This window comes from Aquarana catesbeiana, linkage group LG11 (assembly GCF_042186555.1).
Source record: "Aquarana catesbeiana isolate 2022-GZ linkage group LG11, ASM4218655v1, whole genome shotgun sequence".
Taxonomy (NCBI): Eukaryota; Metazoa; Chordata; class Amphibia; order Anura; family Ranidae; genus Aquarana; species Aquarana catesbeiana.
Genome location: NC_133334.1, coordinates 219,787,295 through 219,811,043, shown reverse-complemented (window position 1 = coordinate 219,811,043; position 23,749 = coordinate 219,787,295). Strand labels below are relative to the sequence as shown.

Genomic DNA, 23,749 nt, shown 5'->3' with positions numbered 1-23,749 from the left:
ATCCCACATTATAAATACTCTTCGGTTTGTGACCAATTTTTAATTTGACACTAAGTAGCAGAATATGTCAGTCGATATCTCTAGCAGAACGTCATAACTGGATATTCTGGCTATCTTTGCAATATATTATTTTAGATATACATATTTTAATTTTTCATTTTGACACATATATAACATGCTAGTTGATGTCTTCTTATGCTCCTACTAAATAGATTTTTATTTTCTACGTATTGTCTTCAGATTCTGAGTTTTTTAATGCCTTTTTATATGTTTTATTGTATTTTTATGATTGATTCCACGATTGATTTATACAAATATTAGGTCAATTTATTTATAGAATTAGTCATAACATTTATAGAATAAGTATAAAGGTATGGACCAATCTAGTGCCTAACTGGTCCTACAATAATTTTTATTCTTTGTTCACTTGTATATGTATCCTCCTTTGATCCATTGTTTTTATTTGGTTAGATCAATACGAGCACTGTCAGTGTCTGCTGCCTTTCTTTCCCCGTTCGCATTTACCCCTCCTTTCTCTTCCCTCCCCCTCTCGAGATAAGTGCAGATTATTAGAATTTTCATATCTACACATGCCTCGTTTAGAGCTATAACATGTAGCTATAATTCACCTAAATCATGGTCTGACCAGTTTTATTTAGGTATTCAGTGATATTCCCATTTAGATGCTTTTTATCCCGCCAGTTTCCGCATTTTAAAAAATACTAATAAGGCAACCACCTTTGCTGACAGCACCGCACAAGCTAACCAAGTTGGAAGGTGCTGATTGGCTCCATCAGTCAGCTGATTTCTCTGTCTAGACAGACCACATAGCGGAACTAGCGGTGAAATATCTCTTGGAAAATGGCCGCCACATATAACCCTATTAGACTCTGGGAAAATGGCCGCCCCATAAACATCCATGTTCAGCGGTACTAGCGGTGAAACATCTCTTGGAAAATGGCCGCCACATATAACCTTATTAGACTCTGGGAAAATGGCCGCTCCATAAACATCCATGTTAGACTATTTAAGGACGAGATTCTAGCCTGTATCTATCCCCTGATGAAGTCACGTGGTGTGACGTCACGCGTAGGGACGAGACAGGCTGCAAACACAGACAGAGGCACACGAGCTCGCTGCTCGTTGGATTGCTACTATTGTTTCCTATCTTTATGTGAGTACCTGCATTTTTTACAATAAAGAGTGTTACGTTTTAAAACTGGATTACACTATTGGGCTTTTCTTCTGTGGATTACCCCCTATGAATACAACCCCCCTGCATTACATCTGAGGGAACTTCAACCCAAGATCCAGGATAGAGAGGGACGCGCTGGGACCCATAGGCGGACGCCCTTAACAACCTTTTTGTTACCTGCTTTTGCCCCATTACCTGAAGGTAAGGGGCTACTACCCACCAAAGTGTTTAGCACACGAAGAAAAAATTAGATGTGACTCACCCAGCACTCTAACTGCAACGTGTGCATGCCAGGACGTTGCTGTCACAACTATACACAAGGACTGTACTTGAGCATTTATGAATGCGTTCCTTAGCACTTTAATTGCAACGTGTGCATGGTAGCACGTGGCTGTCACATTATATTTTTAAAAAAACCTTTTTTTTTTTTTTTTTTTTTTTTTTTTCTTGTTTTTTTTGTTTTTGTAGATTTCTTACTCTTATTCATTATTTGATGTCAACATGCACAATATGCACTTTATATAGAAATAGCCAGTCACTATTCTTCCAATTTTTGCACTTAGCACCTTTTGTCCGCACTTTAAATTTCGCTGGTCCAAGTATATATGCACATCTACTATGCACTCTATTTTTTAATTCAGAGCTAGTCACTAGTGCTCTGATACTATCACGTTATTATACTGTTATTATGTGGATTTTATTTTTAAGGTAATTGAAGTGATATTTTGTTTGAGTATACCTATGTTAAGTTTTATGCACTATTGAAGGTATTGAATATTCAAATGAACATTTTTTAATACACAGTATCCCTCACGTTTACGCCATTCTACCACTTTCCTATCTAGCGCATTGGTTATTATTATTTATTAGCCTATGTTCACCTGTTTATACACTAAGGATCAGCGCAGCACCACTTACTTACACACATTCATCTAAAAGGTCAGGTGTTCACCTTATTGGTGTATGCGGCTTTTCCACCCACAGCCTTTTCCATAATAGATAGCGCGGGAATAACCTCCCCTATTTATTAAGTTCCACTCCAGAACCTTCACTTTATTCTGTTGTAGCCAATGACAGGTCAACTTGGCCTTGTGTTTTGGATCATTGTCATGTTGGAATGTCCAAGTACGTCCCATGTGCAGCTTCCTGGCTGATGAATGCAAATGTTCCTCCAGTATTTTTTGATAACATACTGCATCCATCTTGCCAACACTTTTGACCAAATTTCCTGTGCCTTTGTAGCTCACACATCCCCAAAACATCAGCGATCCACCTCTGTACCTTTCATCATAGGCCTTGTTGACTCTCTAGATGTAGCGTTTATGGTTGTGGCCAAAAAGCTAAATTTTGGTCTCATCACTTCAAATGGCTTTGTGCCAGAAGGTTTGAGGGTTGTCTCTGTGCTGTTTGGCATACTGTAAGCGGGATACTTTGTGGCATTTGCGTAGTAATTGCCTTCTGGCGACTCGACCATGCAGCCCATCTTTTTTCAAGTGCCTCCTTATTGTGCATCTTGAAACAGCCACACCACATGTTTTCAGAGAGTCCTGTATTTCACCTGAAGTTATTTGTGGCTTTTTGTTTGCATCCGAACAATTTTCCTGGCAGTTGTGGCTGAAATTTTAGTTGGTCTACCTGACCGTGGTTTGGTTTCAAGAGAACCCCTCATTTTCCACTTCTTGATTAGAGTTTGAACACTGCTGATTGGCATTCTTAATTCCTTGGATATCTTTTTATATCCTTTCCTGTTTTATACAGTTAAAAAACCTTTTGCCGCAGATCCTTTGACAATTCTTTTGTTTTCCTCAAGACTCAGAAAAGGTCTGTCAGGAGTCCAGAAACTCATTGACCTTTTATACACACACATTAACCTCCCTGGCGGTATTCCCGAGTCTGGCTCGGGTTGGATTTTACATACCAAAAGCGGTATCCCCGAGCCAGACTCGGGCTTGCATCGCAGGATCCAGGAAGAGCATACTTACCTTGTCCCCTGGATCCTGCGATATCTCCCCGCTGTGATCGGCGAGCCGCTGTGTCTCGCTCGATTCACAGTGCCGAGCTCCGTTCCCTGCGAGCGTTGCGACGCACGGGGACGGAGTTCGGCGGTAAATTCAAAAGTGAAACACACAGTATAGATACAGCATACTGTAATCTTACAGATTACAGTACTGTGTCAAATAACTACACATCCCCTTTGTCCCTAGTGGTCTGCCCAGTGTCCTGCATGCAGTTTTATATATATAAAACTGTTCTTTCTGCCAGGAAACTGGAGATTGTCCATAGCAACCAAAACTGTCTCTTTACATCAAAAGTGGTTTTAGAGCAGCTAGAAAAAAGCGATAATAAATTAGAATCACTCGCAGAATTGAGCGATAGTGATTTGTGAGGAGATCCGCCATCAAACACTAAAAGTAACAAAAGCTAAAATTCTGCAACTGAGCAAATTTCAGTGTTTTTGATTTGATTACATTATTATATAATTTTTATTATTATTATATTATTATTTCTAATAATTATTTATAGTTATTTATTATATTATAATTTTTTATTTCGTTTTTCAAACTTTATCATACCCGGGATGTCTACTAGACTCTTGTTTGGACAGATTTAAGTGAACTATTCCTAAGAATTACAGGCCTACAATATAAAACGCCAAATTTCTGTGCAAAATAATTGTACCGCTTTCAGCACCTAAAATCAGAAATAATCATACCGCCAGGGAGGTTAATAATTACAAGCAAACAGATCACAGGTTTTAATGGTCATTCACAGGTTTCACAGGTTTTAATGGCTTTAATGGTCATTCAAACCCCTTTGTGTCAACTTGTGTGCATGTTATCAGGCCAAAATCACCAGGGTATGTAAACTTTTCATCAGGGTAATTTGGCTAGTTTCTGTTGCCATTATGATTTAAAGAGTAAACACAGTTGATTGATAATAAATGACTTCAGCCAAACACTAACCATGAGGGAAAGAAATGTTTTTGTTATCATTCATATTCTCTGAAAATGGGCAAGAAATCATAAATTCTCCCAGGGTATGTAAACTTATGAGCATAACTGTAGATGCCCTCTGATAACTAAAGATCCCAACAGCCAGCAACAATAGACCCCTCCCTCAACAGCAACAACTGACCCCACCAGCAACATAAGCTCCCCCACAAGCAACAATAATAGACCTCCGCCATGCAAAAATAGACCCCCTCCAGAAACAAAAGATTCCCCAGCAGCCAGCATCAATAGACCCTCCAGCACACCCCAGCACCCCTTGCAATTACATAGATTCAGTGCTGGAGGTGCCGGAACTGCTAAAAAAAATGCCTGAACTAAAAAAATATGTGTGCACAAACCCAAATACCTTAGATATCGTATAACATATAAGGATCTGGAGGATAACACAAGTATGATACAGAGGTAACTAAAAAAAAAAAAAGTATTCTGTTGATCCGACAGCTCTATGTACGTGCTCTCTGTACTGTTTGTGAGTGAGGTCAGTGTAAAACCATTTTCCTATTGATCTTGTATTCACGTGCTTACCTCTGTCATGTCTTCAGAAGGAATCAAGTACTCTCATGGGGCTCTAATCCCTGACAGATACTTTTTATTCCTGTGCTGAGAGGTCTTAAATATTTTGTAGAAACACTTGCATGTTAAAAGGGCATAGGTATGTGGCATAGAAGTCACAAAACTATAAATGATTTAAACGCATTTGAAAAAGGTTACTTTTTTCTAAATAAAATACAGTGTGTCTTCAGGTAGCGAATAGTAATCTCCTTCTTATTCCATATTACTTCCAACCTGAACTGACTGCATTCTTACATCGAAAGATTTTGTGTGCTTGCATGCATGCTATATTTAGTCATTCCAGAGAGCAGAGCTGGGTGAAAAGTTTGAGCCGAGCAAAAGTTTGGCCCGAACATCACCTTTTCACAGAACACCCAAATTTGCTGGGCGATTGGTGGAATATTTGCCCACCGAGCGCCCCACAATGCACTGCGTGCTGCACAGTACATTCTAAGCCCCGATTGAGCAAAGCTTTACCCAATCAGGGCACAGTGAATAGCTGTTGTTAAGGAGCGAGCTGGATCAATTATCACCCATCAATGAGCTTCCCTGCTGACAGCTGAATGAAAAAATAAACATTGTGAAAAAAAACACGTGGGGGTCTCCCCCAATCCATACTGCACAATTAATCGTGATCTCGATTCAACCCCCCTGATGATCTCTATTGCAGAGTTTGCCGATTCTTTCATATATCAAGTGGAGGGACTTATCTGCTCACTCAGCTGTCAAAAGAAAAAATCCGGGCAGTCTGCCAAGTTTTTAACATGAAACATTGTAACTAATGCTTCCTTCTTAGATCACAGGGATACACTTCTGTGTGTAAAGAAAGTCTGCCAAGTTTTTAATAACGTGTAAATAAAGTTTAAATCTTTTGCTGACACTTGTTTCTTATGTTAAAATGAATATTTTTTGCTAGAAAATTACTTGGAACCCCCAAACATTATATATATTTTAGCAGAGACCCTAGGGAATACAATGGCAATTGCTGCAATATTTTATGCCACACTGTATTTGCCCAGCAGTCTTTCAAACACAATTGTTTGGGAAAAAATACACTTCAATGAATAAAAAAAAAAAAAAAATGAAACAGTAAAGTTAGCCCAATTTTTTTCTGATTTAATGTGAAAGATGATGTTACCCTGCAAGAATCGTGAGAGAATCGTGATCTATCTTCTAAGCAAAAAAATCATGATTCTCATTTTATCCAGAATCATGCAGCTTTAGGTTACAATAGATTATAAATACGATTAGCATAAATCACTTTAATTGTGAGCCTAGCCAAAAAAGACATGTTGATTACAGATAGACTCTGGTGGATTGAATAATCAATTGGTGACATTAATATTAGATTAAATACAGGGTATATACAGTATATCAGGGGAGGGGACTCTGCTGTAGTTTCACTTTCACTCTCAGATCTACCTCCCATGTCCTGTGAGTGGACAGTGGAAAAATAAGCAGCAAACTGATAAACCCATCTCTCTGTTACTCTGATCTCTTCTTCTATCAGCATGCTTCCCCTACTGCAGCATACCTGTCTCGTTTTGCTGCTTTTCCCTCCCCCTCTTTGAGCTGTGCTGTACAGTTTATACAGTAGACTGTTGGAGGCTGATATCAAATTGAGTTTAGGCAATTACACAGCTTGCAATAGAAAAATAGTTAATGATGTACTAATTATAACAGAGCTGCATTAATTTGTGATTTATATCTGCCTGGAGTTCAGCTTTAATGAAAAAACCAATAGGGATAATGAAAACGTAAATTTGTAATGGCCACAGCAGTTTTATTGGATCAGGAACTCTAACAACGAGCGTTCCTCAGAGGTATACTGTATGTTGATAAATAAGTCATCCTGCCAGCATCTGTCTAAACCAAAAATTAAATGTTTGACTGGACTGGCCCATGAAGGCCTGTTCACATTAGAGCAGTGACTGTTTTTTTTTCCGCCCTGGAAAAAAAATTGATTTCTATATGCGGCATACTCACTATAACGCAGCCTGAGATGTGGTGCAGTCTGATAAAATGCAGACATTCTCAACCCATCACGTTGCTGTGCAGTAACATGAATAAAGTGTTACTTTGTACACTTCAAATAAATCTCCCCAAAAAAGGGATTGGACTCTGTTCATGTGGTAAAACTTTTTATTATTCTGCTCCCCTGCTGCAAGTGTGGGCGGGGCCTACTGCGCCCTGAACGCAGGGGTACCTTTTACATCTAGTGCGCTCATCAATGCCTGGGACAAGGCAGAGACTGCAGTCATGTGAGGAATCTAACAGTAAGGCAGTTCCCCCGACTTAGAGATGAGTCTTCACTGTGTGCAAAGTACTGTCCCCAAACACTACACACTGTAACATGTATGTTGCATCAGGAGGGACGTGCTGAGCCTGTGCCCACTCCACCAGTCTGGCGTACCTCTGTTACCTCACTTCCAGTAACAGAATGGGGTCCGCCGTGCACATAATGCAGACCTCATATGTGCACTTGGTAAATCTTTCATTCCTGTAATTAGGGCTTGGATCTCCGTAATACGGGTTCAGGTCCAGTTGCTACTGGAAACCAACTGCTAAGGAGGGAGCCAGATCACCTATCCCCTTGCTACTGGAGGACCTGTCACCTTTACCAGGTACCACGCCTAACGACGGGCTGCTTTGTGTCTTGAACTTGCTTAGTTACTCATAGCAACTACATTTTTTCTCCTTGTCTTGCTGAGTTACCCTTTTTGCAGTAGCTGAGCTACATACCCCTTTGTGCTTTACAGACCCTGGTTCATTAGATATTCCAGAACCAGCATGCACCTCTTTATAATAACTTAAGAACAGGGTTAGAACAGTTGATACAACTTTACTGAAGAGACTTTAACATTACAGTCCAGTGTGAACAGAGTCCAATCCCTAACCCTAACTATAGCTGCGTGGCTGCCCAGGCATACCTCTGCAAGGTGTTAGTCTACGCTGGTATTCTCTGTGACTTGGATGTTCTCTGGAGCCCTGCTCTATCAAACAAACTGCAAGGCGCAGCAGTCCAAAAACCGCAAGTTGAGTCGAGCGCCCTGAACCTCAGCCTTCCCCCTTTTTTATAGAACAAGTGGGCTGGTTGGGTTCAAAAAGCCTGGGAACTGAGCACACACATACCTAACTCTTTCCCCTGCCTGGGTTAACCTTTAGCTAACTAGTACAGAACAACACAGCCTGCCTACACACGTCACTGAAGCCCAAAATGGACTACTGCCCATACACTAAACAGCTTCTGTTTAATGTGCAGGCAAGTATGGATGGGCCCTAAAGATTAATTTCACATAGGTATTGTTGAAATAGAGACTCAGTGAGGCTGATAAAGGGAGTAGAGAATGTTCACTTAGCTTAGCGAATAGGATGAAGCAACGACACCCTTAATACCTTAGGTTGGCCATAGATGGATCGGAATTCAGCCAGTTCAGCAGGGATGGGCCGAATTTTGAACATCTATGGCCTTTCCCGCTATGCTATGGAAGTCGATCTGACTTCTTTCAAACAACAATGATGGAAATATTTTATTCGATCAGTGCATGCAGCTAATCTCCTAATCATTGTATTCTGACAGCGGAGTCCTGCTATCAGAATACAATAGCACAGCGGAGATGATTTCTTCATCCATCTCAAATGTGTGGATTGGGGGAGCTGTTCGTTTTCTTTTTTTTTTTTTTTTAATCAACAGGCTGGCTGATCAAAAAAAAAGAGACCCATCTATGGCCAGGTTTAGCGTGTGTAGGGGGAATTAAAAAAAGATGATTTTTGCTTGCACAGAATTAGATGAAGCAAACACAGATAACACCTTACCCACTAAGTGAATATTCACTCTGACCATTTCAAATAATGTACCCCTTTAGTAAATTAATCCCAATAACTACAAGATTTTTTGTATACATTTAACAAATCTTTTAGAAGATACACATTTTATTTTGCATACAGTTCTTTTCACTCTGTTAGCCTCATCTAAAAAACTGCCTGACTATTTGGTGTTGGACATTAGCAGCAGATCATAAAGAAATAGGTTTCTTGCATGTACCTTTAAGAAGTGGTTATTACTAGGCAGAGTTTTATGATTTAGAACTCATGACAATAGCACGGTATGGGCACCCATGCACTAGAGCTTCTGAATGTTCCATCAGACACAGTCTGATTCACAGAAGATTGCTTTTTCATCTATCATGCACATCCATTGGACATGCCAGTAAGTTATTAGCACGCTTTGACAGCTCATCTCTGCTTAATCAGCAAAGATGACATTTTCCAACTATATAATCAGAGACATAAAATTGGCTTTCTCTCTGTACATGCTCAGACTGACGTTTTAAATCCCTTTGCATACAGTTAACTGTAAGATTTTAAACGTTTAGCATCATAAAATCAATCACTTCTGAAAAATACCTAATTTGCAAAACTTCAGTGAGATTAAATTGGGTCAGTTTTCAACAATCTCATGCTACAATAACCACAAAAATGTTGTTAGGCAACTGTACAACTTCATATTACCAAAACAAGTCTATGAGTCAGAACATATTCCTTAAAGTGGTTCTAAAGACTTTTTTTTACCCTAACACATTCCCTGAGTTCTGTGTTTATCCACCCCTGTGCTATCTGCAGCCAGGGCTGCTCTCTCCCCCTCTTTACACAGGCACAGAGGCAGCAACAGTAGCCATTGGCTCCTACTGCTGTCAATCAAATTCTGTCAGGAGGGGGAGGGGCCAAACCTCACTGTGTGTGTCAATAGATACACACAGTCTGGCTCACAAGAGAGCACGCAGGTGTGCCCCCATAGTAAACAGCTTTCTATGGTGGCACACCAAGAGGATGAGGAGCCTAGAACACCGACAAGGGACCCCAGAAAAGGAAGATTGGGATCGCTCTGTGTGATACCTTTGCACAGAGCAGATAAGCATAACATAAAGACCTGAAATAAATAAATAAATAAATGGCTTTTATTAAAAAAAAATTTTAAAAAAAGAAGCCTTTACAATCACTTTAACCGCTTGCTCCCTTGCGCAAAATCACGTTACTGTACGTGATCTTGCAGGGTTTGGATAGCAGGCGTGTGCGCCCGCTGCACAGCAGGGGTGCTGATGCTCATGGCCGACGGTTGTGATGACCGCAGGCTACAAGCGACCGTGACCAGGAGACACAGAACAAGGACGAGTGTGTGTAAACACAGACTTCCCTGTTCTGTCCTGACAGGAGTGACAGATCGTGTGTTCCTATTAGCTAGGAACCACGATCTGTCACTTCCTGTAGTTATTCCCTCCCCCTTCAGTTAGAATCACCTCCCAGGGAACATAGTTAACCCCCTTCACCGCACCCTAGTGTTAACCCCTTCACTGGCAGTGACATTTTTACTGTAAGCAATACATTTTTAATCAGCACTGATCGCTGTATTAATGCCAATGGTTCCAAAAATGTGTCAAAATTGTCCGATGTGTCCGCCATAATGTCGCAGTCACAATAAAAATTGCAGATCGCCGCCATTACTAGTAAAAAAAATAAAAAAAAAATAAAAATTCTATAAATCTATCCCCTATTTTGTAGACGCTATAACTTTTGTGCAAACCAATCAATATACGCTTATTGCGATTTTTTTTTTCACCAAAAATATGTAGAAGAATACATAAAGTGCCTAAAGTGAGGAAAAAAATTGTTTTTTTTATATATTTTTGGGGGATATTTATTATAGCAAAAAAGTTAAAAATAGTGCGTTTTTTTCGAAATTGTCGCTTTTTTTGTTTATAGCGCAAAAAAAAAAAAAAAAAAAATACCACCAAAAGAAAGCTCTATTTGTGGGAAAAAAAGGACGTCAATTTTGTTTGGGTACAACGTCGCACAACCGCGCAATTGTCAGTTAAAGCGACGCAGTGCCAAATCGCAAAGAGTGCTCTGGTCAGGAAGGGGGTAAATTCTTCCAGGGCTGAAGTGGTTAAGGCCTTTGTATAATAAATTATTATTTTTTTTTTTAATAATGCCTACATCTTTTACTGTAATGAAATATTGGCTAAACAGCAGATTACTTATTTATTTAGGAATGTTTTAGAATCAGTGAGATATAGGATAAGAAATAGTATAATAATACAATTATTATCTTTTTTTTTTACCCAAGTCAATATTTTTTTTCCCTATGGTATATTACAGGTTTTGGTAATAATGCCCCGAAGACAGAAGGTGGACGGCTTTTTTGTATTTTTTATGCACTATTTGGCATTCCATTGTTTGGCATCCTGCTGGCAGGTGTTGGTGACCATTTAGGATCTGCTCTCCGGAAAGGAATTGCAAAAGTGGAGATGATATTCTTGGTAAGGAGATCTTTTTTTAGTTCAGCAAGTACATCAATATTCAGTAATTCCAACAAAGAGTGATACCAACAACAACTTAGTAATAGAGGTAATACAAATATGTGCCCACTGAGAATACAGTGTAATTTGCCTTTAAAAGGTATGTAAATCCTATCAATGACATTTCTTTTTTGCTCCCTCTTGGTCTTTTAAATATACCATTAAAAGCATTTGTTATCTCTGTTCAATATAAATATACCTGTTGATCTTGTCAGAAATCTTGTAAGCTGTAATAACTTTCTGTTCTCTCTCTGCCGACTTGTATTAGTTAGCATTATTTCCAACTATATCTGTGGATTGAAGAACACTTTATGGAGAAAAGGAGAGGGGTTGTGTAGTCCTGTCCTAGGGTGACAATGCTGCTCTACTATAGATACAGTAAGTTGACTGAGCATTGTTACTCCAGGACAGGTAGTGTGTTATTGGCAGGATCACCGGATGAAAAGAAAGGAGAAAAACGCCTAAAAAAGTAAATTATGCAGCCACCACATCTAAGGATTGGTAAGCTGATTATATTTCATTTTTGTTCTTGGAGTAGGAAACACTTTAAATATAGTTTGGGGGCCCAGTGTAGTTTACAGTCCTATCATTTTCTATCATGTCTTTTTTCAGATGTGCAATATGTACCTGCATTTATTTGTGCCACTGATTTTTTTCTTTTAACCACTTAAGGACTGGAAGGATTTGCCCCCTTAATGACCAGGCCATTTTTTGCGATACACCACTGCATTGCTTTCACTGACAATTGCGCGGTCATGAGATAGTGTACACAAACAAAATTGACGTCATTTTTTTCCCACAAATAGAGCTTTCTGCTGGTGGTATTTGATCACCTCTGCGATTTTTATTTTTTGCGTTGTAAACAAAGAGTGACAATTTTGGAAAAAAAAAAATTTTTTTTAATTTTTTTGCTATAATACATACTAAAAAAAAATAAAGAAAAAAACACATTTATTCATCAGTTTAGGCCGATATATATTCTTCTACATATTTTTGGTAAAAAAAATAGCAATAGGCGTATATTGATTGGTTTGCGCAAAAGTTATCACGTCTACCTACTCTGGGATAGATTTAGGGACTTTTATTTTTTCTTGTTTTTACTAGTAATGGTGACGATCTGCGATTTTTAGACTGCGATATTGCGATGGACAAATGTGACCCCAAATGACACTTTTTGGGGACCAGTGACATTATTACATTGATCAGTGCTATAAAAATGCACTGATCAATTTAAAAATTACACTGACAGGGAAGGGGTTAACACTAGGGGGCGATCAAGGGGTTAAGTGTGTTCCCTAGGAGTGGTCTAACTGTAGGGGGGATGGGCTCACTGGGACATGACAGAGATCACTGTTCCCGATCACTGGGAACAGAAGCTCTCTGACATGTCCCTGTTAGAACGGGGATCCGCTTGTTAACACTGGCAGATCCCCGTTCTGCCTCTGTACTAGGAGAACGCGCGTCGCCGGTGGAGATCGAGTCTGCCCGACCCACAGCGAGAGCGCGCCGCCGGTGGCGAGCCGCCGTACGGATATGCTGATTCACGCAGGGGAGCCGGCAGCTGGTTGGCAAGTGGTTAAAGAGTAACTCCACTTTCGTGGGGAAAAAAAAGCAAATAAAGAAAAAATAATATAGCGTATACAATTGCGACACAAGTCATATTGTAATTGAATGTTATTAAAAATGACCTTTCCTTTTCCATTTGCAGCCACTGTAATTTTCTGAAAATGCAATGCAATATGGCTACCTGGAGGTGTACTGTATACAGAATGCCCCCAGAAACATAATTTCCAGCTTGTGTGATTGGCTCACTGATTTTCCTAGAAGTCTGCACTAAGATACAGGTCAGATTTCAGGCATCCCCTGCAACAAAAATGTCATTTTTTTGGTTAGATACTCCCAATAGGAACACATCTAAAGGGATGCAGACCCAGCAGATTTCCTCAGTAGTGCCCTGCAGCTGATTGGTAATAATGAAATCAATTCCATTAGACTCACGTTCCCACATGGACACAGAGAAACACACAGGGATTTCTTCAGAGTAACAATGGGTAGGAATCTGCAACAAAGTTTGTTAAAATCCTTGCAATGTACATAGATCACCCAGAGGGGAATGTTTTTTTCTCAAAAAAAGTGGAGTTACTCTTTAAGCATTTACATCTATCTGAAGGTGTAGGTTTGCGCTGTTGTTTAGTTTTGTTCACTTTTCTCTCCTTACACCGTCCCTGGAGGTATTTGCATAGAGATACATTAACTGAACCTTGTCTCAGAAAGAGCTCGATCATTGATTTGCCGCGCTGAAATTGAATTTTTTGTGCTTTTGAAATTAGATTTTAAGTTGTGCCTGGGACTATGTGCAGACAGAAAATCACATGAGACAGTCTGTTAGTATATTAATTTCTAGGAGGGCAGAGCTGTGTAGTATATAGAACACTACGTAACAGGACAGACATAACTCAGTCTAAAGACAGAGCCCAATGACCTATAGTTTGACTTTAGAGCTGCTTAGGATACTTATCAGCTTTCACTGGTATATAATGTCAGGTGTCCCGACACTTTACAGGTTACATACTGTATGTTTTCAGGCTAGCGACTTAGTAGGTGGTGAAATAAGGATAAGAATGACTGCCCTGGAACTTACACCTTCAAAAATAAGTCAACACCTACATAATCCCATGCTGACAGGTTACATAGTTACATAGTAGGCGAGGTTGAAAAAAGACACAAGTCCATCAAGTCCAACCTATGTGTGTGATTATATGTCAGTATTACATTGTATATCCCTGTATGTTGTGGTCGTTCAGGTGCTTATCTAATAGTTTTTTGAAACTATCGATGCTCCCCACTGAGACCACCGCCTGTGGAAGGGAATTCCACATCCTTGCCGCTCTTACAGTAAAGAACCCTCTACGTAGTTTAAGGTTAAACCTCTTTTCTTCTAATTTTAATGAGTGGCTACGAGTCTTGTTAAACTCCCTTCTGCGAAAAAGTTTTATTCCTATTGTGGGATCACCAGTATGGTATTTGTAAGGTTTTCGTTAAAAGGAATAACTAATAAAAAAAAATTTTTTTTAAGAAAATGATTTAAGCGTTTGTGTATTAAAATGTCATTATCTACATTTTGAATATATTGAAAAAAATAATAGCACACCTTTATACCAGGCTGATCTCTTACCTGGCCATTATACAGGCTTATTGTTGATGCTTATGCTGATGCACTTGCTGCTAGCACTGATTAACATGCAAGAGAAAGAACATCTAAGCAGTCCTAAAGTAGGACTGCAGTCAAAACTTTGTTTAGTTTTGGGTACAATGGGGAAGAATTAGAACCTACACTATATTACCAAAAAGTATTGGGACGCCTGCCTTTACACGCACATGAACTTTAATAGCATCCCAGTCTTATGCCCCGTACACACGGTCGGATTTTCCGATGGAAAATGTCCGATCGGATCGTGTTGTCGGAAATTCCGACCTTGTGTGGGCTCCATCGGACATTTTCCATCGGATTTTCCGACACACAAAGTTGGAGAGCAGGAGATAAAATTTTCCGACAACAAAATCCATTGTCGGAAATTCCGATCGTGTGTACACAAATCCGACGGACAAAGTGCCACGCATGCTCAGAATAAATAAAGAGATGAAAGCTATTGGCCACTGCCCCGTTTATAGTCCCGACGTACGTGTTTTACGTCACCGCGTTCAGAACGATCGGATTTTCTGACAACTTTGTGTGACCGTGTGTATGCAAGACAAGTTTGAGCCAACATCCGTTGGAAAAAATCCTAGATTTTTGTTGTCGGAAGCAGCAGCCTCAGACCATAGCCAAGTCCCCGCACACCATACTTCCACCACAAGCCTTGGCTGTTTTCTTATGCAGATCAGTCCCTGCTGCACCTATTTACTTTGTGACCTGCTACAAAGTTGTAATATGATCACTGGGAGAGAGGGAACCTTTCCTGCTGCCTGAAACTGACTAATAACATCATTTCAGATTCAGGGAAAAGACAAGATGGGGGGGTGGGCATGGGACCCCAACTTCAGTAATGTGTCTAGTGGGTCTGGAGATGCTTAAAAGAGAAGTTTGAGAATACACAAAAAAAAGCTGCTCCCCCCCACCACCTTTACACCGAGAACGAAGTGATCAAAGACTGCTGATCACTCAGTTCTCATTCTTCAGTGAGCCGAAAGCTGGTGACTGTGAGTCACTGGCTCTCTGCTCTGCCTCTCCAGCACTCACTGGAGCGCCAGGCTGTGAAGAGGGTGGGAGTAGCTGGCTCTGCTTCCAGCGGCTCTCTGAGAGGCTGAGCCACCTGCCAGTCCAGGAATCTGAGTGGATCCCAACTGTAAAGTCCGGATCTTTTCAGAGCCTGCACCAGCTAAGTGACATCAGCCAACAGCGGGCCTTAGCCCACTGCCAGCTGAAAGTGCATAGAATATGCAAAGTGCATAAAAAAAGTAGGGCCAAAATAGCTTTGGCCATAGTTCTCTTTTAAATGTGTAGGCAGCTATCTGGTGATCTGTGCTTATGCACTAAGTCCTTGGAACAAAAGCTTCAAGTAAGAAAGTAGAGAGCGTCACAAAGTTTCACACCTTGAAACGTTGGGGTGCTTTCTTCTTTTTCACTTTAAGCATCATTTCAGCCTAGGCAAAGTCACTTGACTGGAGTTCAAGGACTGATTTTTAATGATAAATAAAGTGAAGTGAGTACTTATTCATTTATCAAATAAATAATGGTTATAGCATTGCCTGATACTTTTACACGTGTTTAGCTTCCATCTTTATGTCTTTTCACAGAAATGGCGTGTCTCTCCTACCATTGTGCGGGTCATCTCAGCAGTGCTCTTCATCCTCATTGGTTGTGTCCTCTTCGTTCTTATACCAACTTTAATCTTCCAGGAAATTGAGCATTGGACCCTGTTGGAGGCCATATATTTTGTAGTAATCACACTTACTACTATTGGATTTGGAGACTACGTAGCAGGTAATCAATGTCAGAATATTCTTCTGGCCTTCAAAAAGTGCCTTTAGTAATGATGTACAAACATAAGTAAATATTTTAAGATGTGAACAAATATAATACCCATTTTTATAGTGCCATCAGAAATATTTTACATAAAATTTTTTTTTAAACCAGAATAATGACCCTGCATCAAAAAATATGTGTTTCAGAAGTTAATTATAAACACTAATGCCCTGTACACACGATCGGACTTTCCGACAACAAAACCATGGATTTTTGTTCGAAGGATGTTGGCTCCAACTTGTCTTGCATATACACGGTTACACAAATATTGGCCAACAATTACGAATGTAGTGATGTACAAGACATATGTGATATCTCCATTACTAACGCTAGTTTTACAAGACCGAGCGCTTCCGGCTCGTTCTTGATTCCGAGCATGCGTGAACTTTTGTGCGATGGACTTGTGTACACGTGATCGAAAAGTCCGACAACAAAGTTTTGTTGGCGGAAAATTTGAGAACCTGCTAGCCAACATTTGTTGGCGGAAAGTCCGCCAACAAATGTTCAATGGAGCATACACACGGTCGGACTTTCAGCCAACAAGCTCACATCCAACATTTCCCGTCGGAAAGTCCGATCGTATGTACGGGACATTAGAGTTTTCAGTTATTCTCCATGCAAAATGCTACAAATACCTGTTGAGCCTACAAGTGAAGTCCACCTAATGCACTTCCTGCAGTGGTGTGGCAATGATGCCACACTGCTTCTGAATTCAGATTTGCTACTCCCCTGTAGACTGAATGTTTGCACTACAGTGGGATGAATAAAGGTTGTTTGATTAAACCAACATTTTGGTGGATCACTTTGGATCAGCCTTGCAAAAAGCAGGCTTTGACCAACCAAAATTCTGGTTTAATCAAGCAACCTTTACATTATCCTAATGCACCTATGAAAATCCTACCAGCGCCTACTATACTTTGATAAACAAATGCGTTCGCGCTAGATAGATTATGGTAATAGAAGTGAAAAATCAGGGGAGGGGCCAGGATGGAGCTGTCAGCACGGAGGAAGAGACGAGACTATTATACCACACCGCACGCCATATTAGGGATTTGTTTTACATTTGGAAAGCCTTTAATAGGATGGTGCACTTACGCACCTGTGCAATGTGAGTACCCCATTGCGGGGGTTGTTTTTTATAATAAATTTCTTGCAATATTACACTATGGAGCTTTTTCTTTTTCATTTATGAACTGGAACGATGCTTATTGAGTAATTGGAGGTCAGCACCTGCACAGCATTTCAGAGCCCAGGAGTCGCTCCAAAGTGTGTTTTGACATAGTTTGATTCTGTGGGTTATCACAGAAGAGCACTGGAGCATGTTTTTATCGCACTTTTTGGATGAAGCATGATGGATATCACCATTGATGGACACTGTGTTATATATGCACCTTATATTCATTAACATTTATGAACTTTATTTATTATTTATAAGAAATAGTGAGAACTTTTTCAACCTAAGTTGACACTTGGATTTTAGTATTTTATATGCACGTTGCACTTTGTTGATTAATTTTTATCACAGATTGCTGTTTATGAAATATTATTTTGGATTATATTGATATATATATATATTTTTCTATACACTGATTTTTCACTTCTATTACCATAATCTATCTAGCGCGAACGCATTTGTTTATTTATCTGGTTATTTGCACGGTTCTGAAGCGTGATTAGCGTTTGCAGCTGATTATTACCATCTACCCATTTTTTAGGCATTGATTCATCTGTGGCTTGCAAGATCTCCCTGTATTTCTGCCTACGATACTTTACTTCATATTACCTCATCTGTTTGGATCACTGAGGCATCTGTGTGGAATTGGGTGGTGGTACCACTGCTCTGTATTTGTATACTTGTATGTGTTGGAAGAGATTTTTTTTTTTAATTATGATAATTTTTTTTTACCAATGTTTACTTTGCAAATTGAACAAACACTTCACAGCCTTCCCTTCTCACAGGACGCCGATCTGCCTGTCTCCTGAATGGTCAGTGGGTCCTGGAGGACATCGCATCCACCAGACCTGCTGATTGCCTCCCGCTGTGTCCAATTACAGCGGGAGCGGGTCGCCAGTGGCGCAAGTGCGTACTCCAGACCCGAAAGTGCAGGATCACGTACAAGTACGTGATCCTGCCCAGGTGAGCCACTTTGCTGCCGTATATTTACTGTATACGGTCAGCAAGATGTTAAAAACTGCATGGTTCAAAAGCAAATAACACATTAGTTAGGGATATTTGATAATTGTTTTGTGGGTGGCCAGATCTTGTAGTTTTCCATTAAGGCTGAACTCCAGACAAAAAGCTAAATATAGAGCTGAAATACAATCTATTATAGGCACTTCTTGCAGACAGCATTTTCAGGTTGATGACCTCACTTTCCTCTAGTGTAGTTAAAGTGATTCTATATCCTGAAGCTTTTTTACCTTAATGCAGTGGTTCTCAACCTCAGTCCTCAAGTACCCCCAACAGGCCATGTTTTGGGAATTTCTCTTAGATAAAATAGCTGTCCAAAATACCAAGCCATTGATTCTGATTTAAAGCACCTGTGCAAAATAAAGGAAAACCTGCAAACATGGCCTGTTGGGGGTACTTAAGGACTGAGGTTGAGAACCACTGCCTTAATGCATTCTCTGCATTAAGGTAAAAAAACTTTCAGTGTGCAGCCCCCCCCCCCACCACCCCCTTATACTTACCTGAGCCTGATCTCCATCCAACAATGTGCATGAGAGCAGCTGCTCTCTCGGCTCTCTCTCTTCTTATTGGACAGAGAGGCAGCGGCAGGAGCTATTGGCTCCTGCCGCTGTCAATCACAGCCAGTGAGAAGGGAGCGGAGGATTGGGGACGAGCTATGCTGTGTGTGTCAGTGGACACACACAGTTGGCTTGGGAGCTGCCACACATGAGTGCCCACACTCAGCGGCTTGCTATGGAGGCACTTGGCAGGGGGAGGAGCAGACAGCACCAGCGGGGGACCCAAGAAGAGGAAGATTGGGGCTGCAATGTGCAAAATCATTGCACAGAGCAGGTAAGTATAACACGTTTGTTAATTTTTTTTTAATGTGCAGCTTTTGCCCTGGTTCACATTGATGCTACTTTGAAATTGCGCTACTTCACTTGAAGTAACGCGATTTCAAAGTAGCAAGGTCAGCGCGATTTAAGGTGCTACTTGATAGACATCTGCGTGGCTTCATACACAGATGTCTATTGAAGTCGCACCTGAAATCGGCAAAGGTAGTGCAGGAACTACTTTTGCAAACCGATGCGGCGCCACAAAGTCAGTTTTGCACCAATTGGAAGAGTGCCATTGCCGCCAATAGGCTGCGACTTGTTATTCGATTTGATCTCTCGAATCGCATGACAAATTGCTCCAATGTGAACCTAGGCTTACAATCACTTTAATACAGCTAGGTTACCAACCCACCCCAGCCGGGTGACATGACAAATAAAAGGCATCACCACAATGATGAGTCGTCATTCTGCTCCCTTCTTCTGATAGCAGGCAGGCAAGGATTTTTTAATCCAATCACGACAAACACAGCTTCATCCTTAAAGTCTATCTAAACTCCAAAACAAAAATGTTATATATTGCAGCTTATCATCAGTGTCAGCCTGCTGTGCACAGGCCTTCAGTTTGATGTTGGGAAGCCTGTCAGGTCTGCAGGAGACCTGTACAACCTTGATAGGGAGCCCGAGGCCAAATGAAGGAATGTGCATGGCAAACTGACAATGATACCTGATAATTGTTAAACAGGGGCTTTGCATTATCAGCCTGTTATGGGCAGGAACTCCAGGTACAACACTTTTCAAATAAGTCACAAAAAGGATTTGCTTAAGAAAACAGTATACAGTAAGGCATGATTCCAACGACTGAATAATACATTTTGGGTTTACATACACTTTAAACTTGGTGGCTACAATAGTATCCCTTTTCAGGGTTTATTTTTTATTTTTTACCTGCTAACCCTGTGAATAACACACTTCCTGGCTATGCTCACTCTATTTGCTGCATCTATGGAGGATGCCATGGTTTTCACTATGTTCCTCTTGTAATTTGGACTAAAACCCCCTAATGCTGCGTACACACGGGCAGACTTTTCGACGGACTAGGTCCGGCGGACTTTTCGATGGACTTTCTGACGGACTTTCCGAATGAACAGACTTGCCTACACACGATCAACCAAAGTCCGACGGATTCGTACGTGATGACGTACAACCGGACTAAAACAAGGAAGTTGATAGCCAGTAGCCAATAGCTGCCCTAGCATCGGTTTTTGTCCGTCGGACTAGCATACAGACAAGCAGACTTTTCGACCGGACTTGAGTCCGATGGAAAGATTTGAAAAATGCTTCATTTCTAGGTCCGGCTAACTTTTGTGAAAAAAAAGTCCGCTGGAGCCCACACACAATCGAATTATCTGACGGACTCCGGTCCTCCGGACCAAGTCCGCTCGTGTGTACGCTTCATCACCAGGTAGCTGGGAAGACTGATATATCAGTTTAGTGCACAGAAAGGTACAGGGACAGAGGCATTTTGGCAATATATGCAGTTATTTTTCTTTACTTTGAGAAAATATACTTAGTCTTAAAAAGGAAAACGAATGCAGCCACCATGACTCCAGAGAGAGAGATATAATTTTCCCCCTGTACAAATCATTAGTAAGACCTCATCTGGAATATGCAGTTCAGTTCTCAAAAGGGATAAAGGGAACTAGAGAAAGTGCAGAGAAGGGCAACCAAACTTATAGGAAGCATGGAGAAGCTCAGCTATAAGGAAAGATTGGAGGAACTGAATTTATTCTCTTGAGAAGAGGAGATTAAGGGGGGATATGATCAACATGTATAAATACATAAGGGATCCATATAATGAACTTGGTGTTGAGTTATTCACTTTAAGGTCATCACAGAGGACAAGGGGCACTCTTTACATCTAGAGGAAAAAAAAATTTCATCTCCAAATACAGAAAGGTTTCTTCTTCGCAGTAAGAGCTGTGAAAATGCGGAATAGGCTCCCTCCAGAGGTTCTGGCCAGCTCAGTAGATTGCTTTAAAAAAGACCTGGATTCTGTCCTAGGTGTACATAATATAACTGGGTACTAACATTTATAGGTAAAGTTGATCCAGGGATAATCTGATTGCTTCTCGGGGGGATCAGGAAGGAATTTTTTCCCCTGCTGTAGCAAATTGGATCATGCTTTGCTGGGGTTTTTCTGCATCCTCTGGATCAACTGTAGTTTAAGTATTGTGTATATGGGATTGTATTTTTTTTTTTTTTTTTTGGTGAACTAGATGGACTTGTGTTTTTTTTCAACCCGACCAACTATGTAACTATGCAACTGATAGCAACCCTGTTTGTTCCCTAGAGGTGACTTTACAATTACAGTAAAACCTTGGTTTGAGAGCGTTTTGCAAGACAAGCAACATTTATAAATAAAATTTGACTTGATATACAACAGACATTCAATTTATAGTGGGATCACTGCAAACCCTTGAGCAGTGAGAACGGTGACCTTGCACTGACCACAAATGGTGGTAAGTCACTGTGTTACCAATGAAGTGGCTGAATAATGTGGCAAGGGAGATCCTAAAAGTCCCAAAAGTACAACTGTAATTTCTGTGCCCTCTGTTCCTACACCACTTCCACCATCAGAAGTTGCAAAGTTGCTTACAGCGATTTTTGTTAAAGACTAACTTGATGGCAATATGAAACGTACTTGTTAATGTCATGGTACCTATGGCTTAAACAAAATCAAACTGTTGTGTGATGACTTAATAATCATCACACTAGCTGCAATTTTTTTTTTCAATGGCCATGGGAGTGAGCTGGAGGCAAAACTGACAATGACATAATGCAGTGGTGGGTAGACAAAACAAAAATGTCAACAATGGTTTGAGATTAATATTTGACAAAGTGTGAGTAGCTTCAATGTACTCAGGAAGAAGCACCAGGTGTTACTGTACAATAGGTGCGTGCAGATGTTAGGAGTCCTGTCAGGATGCAATTCGAAATGTGTAGAGTTTCCAAAACAATCTCTTCATTTAAATATTACTGTTATGGTGCCAACAAACACCATGATCACAACAGAGCCTTGTGAGCACAGGGCTGTGATATGATACTGTAATATGACTTGTTACATTTACATTTAAACTTCAGTCAATTTTTTTTTTTGTTTAAGTTTTGAAAGTGGAGATATTTTTAAACCCCTCTCTGTTTTTAATTGTTGCCTGTGTCGCTATTGGGAAGTTTTACCCTCCTTTCCTGTGTGACCACCAAAATAGGAAGTAAGCAGAATATTTCTAATGCCGCGTACACATGAGCGGAATGTCCGACAGAATAAGTCAGACGGAATCGTTTCATCATCTTTTCCAATCGTGTGTATGCCTCACCGGACTTTCTTTTTTGAAAATTCTGACGGACCTAGAAATGGAACGTGTTCTAAACATTTCCGACGGAACCAATTCCTATCGGGAAAACCGCTCGTCTGTATGCTGTTCCGACGGACCAAAAACCACGCATGCTCTGAAGCAAGTACGAGACGGAAGCTATTGGCTACTGGCTATTGAACTTCCTTTTTTCTAGTCCCGTCGTACGTGTTGTACGTCACCGCGTTCTGGACGGTCGGACTTTGGTGTGACCGTATGTATGCAAGATCGCTAGAGTGGAATTCCGTCAAAAAAACCTTCGGAGTTTATATCGATGGCAAAACCGGTTGTGTGTACGCGGCATAAGCCAAAGTAGGTAAGATGTAGCCCCAAAATGGGGTAAATGCAGAGGCACCCTCTTGGGTAAATGCTCTAAAGAGAGGTCTTCTACCTTAACTTACACATTTTTATTGGTAAGCTCAATAAAACACTATCTATGCATTTCATGTCACTGAATGGCCAATTCATCAGGGTAGAACTAAAAATAAGTAACTAAAATACTTTTATTCATTGTATGTTAAAAAAAGACTATTTACAGCAACCATTAAGGGCCAGTTCACACCAGAAAGTTGTGCGGGAAAGGAGCGTTCCATACTCATTTCCCACACTGCGTTCAAAATGCACTGGTTTGTAATCTGCTATGGGTGCCAATGCGTTTGCCTGCACCAGATCGCATGATACCAGAGTAGTATGTGATTTGGTGTGGTGAATTTTTAAAAAGTAGCAAATGCCCTATTTTTTTGTGTGATCCAGTGTGATTTCAGCCCATTCAAGGTGTAAATCGGCCCTAAGTTATTAGTAATGTGAATATTGTAAACAGATAAAAGGGTACATTGTTAATACATATGCTGTGTATATAAATAAATTAACATCCTAATATGAGCAAAGGCAAATGAAAAAACATCCAAGGAAAAGTAAAAATTTGCATGCTTTGAATCTATTTATACATATTTCTATTAACCACTTCAGCCCCGGAAGAATTTACCCTCTTCCTGACCAGAGCACTTTTTACAATTTGGCACTGCGTCGCTTTAACTGACAATCGCGCAGTCGTGCGATGCTGAACCCAAACAAAATTTGTGTCCTTTTTTCCCACAACTAGAGCTTTCTTTTGGTGGTATTTGATCACCTCTGCGTTTTTTTTTTTTTGTGCTATAAACAAAAAAGAGCGACAATTTGTCAAAAAACAAAAC

At 40.3% G+C, this 23,749-nt stretch overlaps 1 protein-coding gene across 2 annotated transcripts in view; it reads left to right on the top strand.

Moving 5' to 3' along the window:
* Positions 1-23,749, top strand: part of KCNK4 (potassium two pore domain channel subfamily K member 4) — a 74,873-nt gene that overhangs the window by 31,198 nt on the left and 19,926 nt on the right. For both annotated transcript variants that reach the window (XM_073605348.1, XM_073605347.1), the window contains exons 4-5: positions 10,915-11,075; positions 15,912-16,098. In XM_073605348.1, the coding sequence (XP_073461449.1) occupies positions 10,915-11,075; positions 15,912-16,098 (348 nt within the window). The remainder of the gene's footprint in view (positions 1-10,914; positions 11,076-15,911; positions 16,099-23,749) is intronic.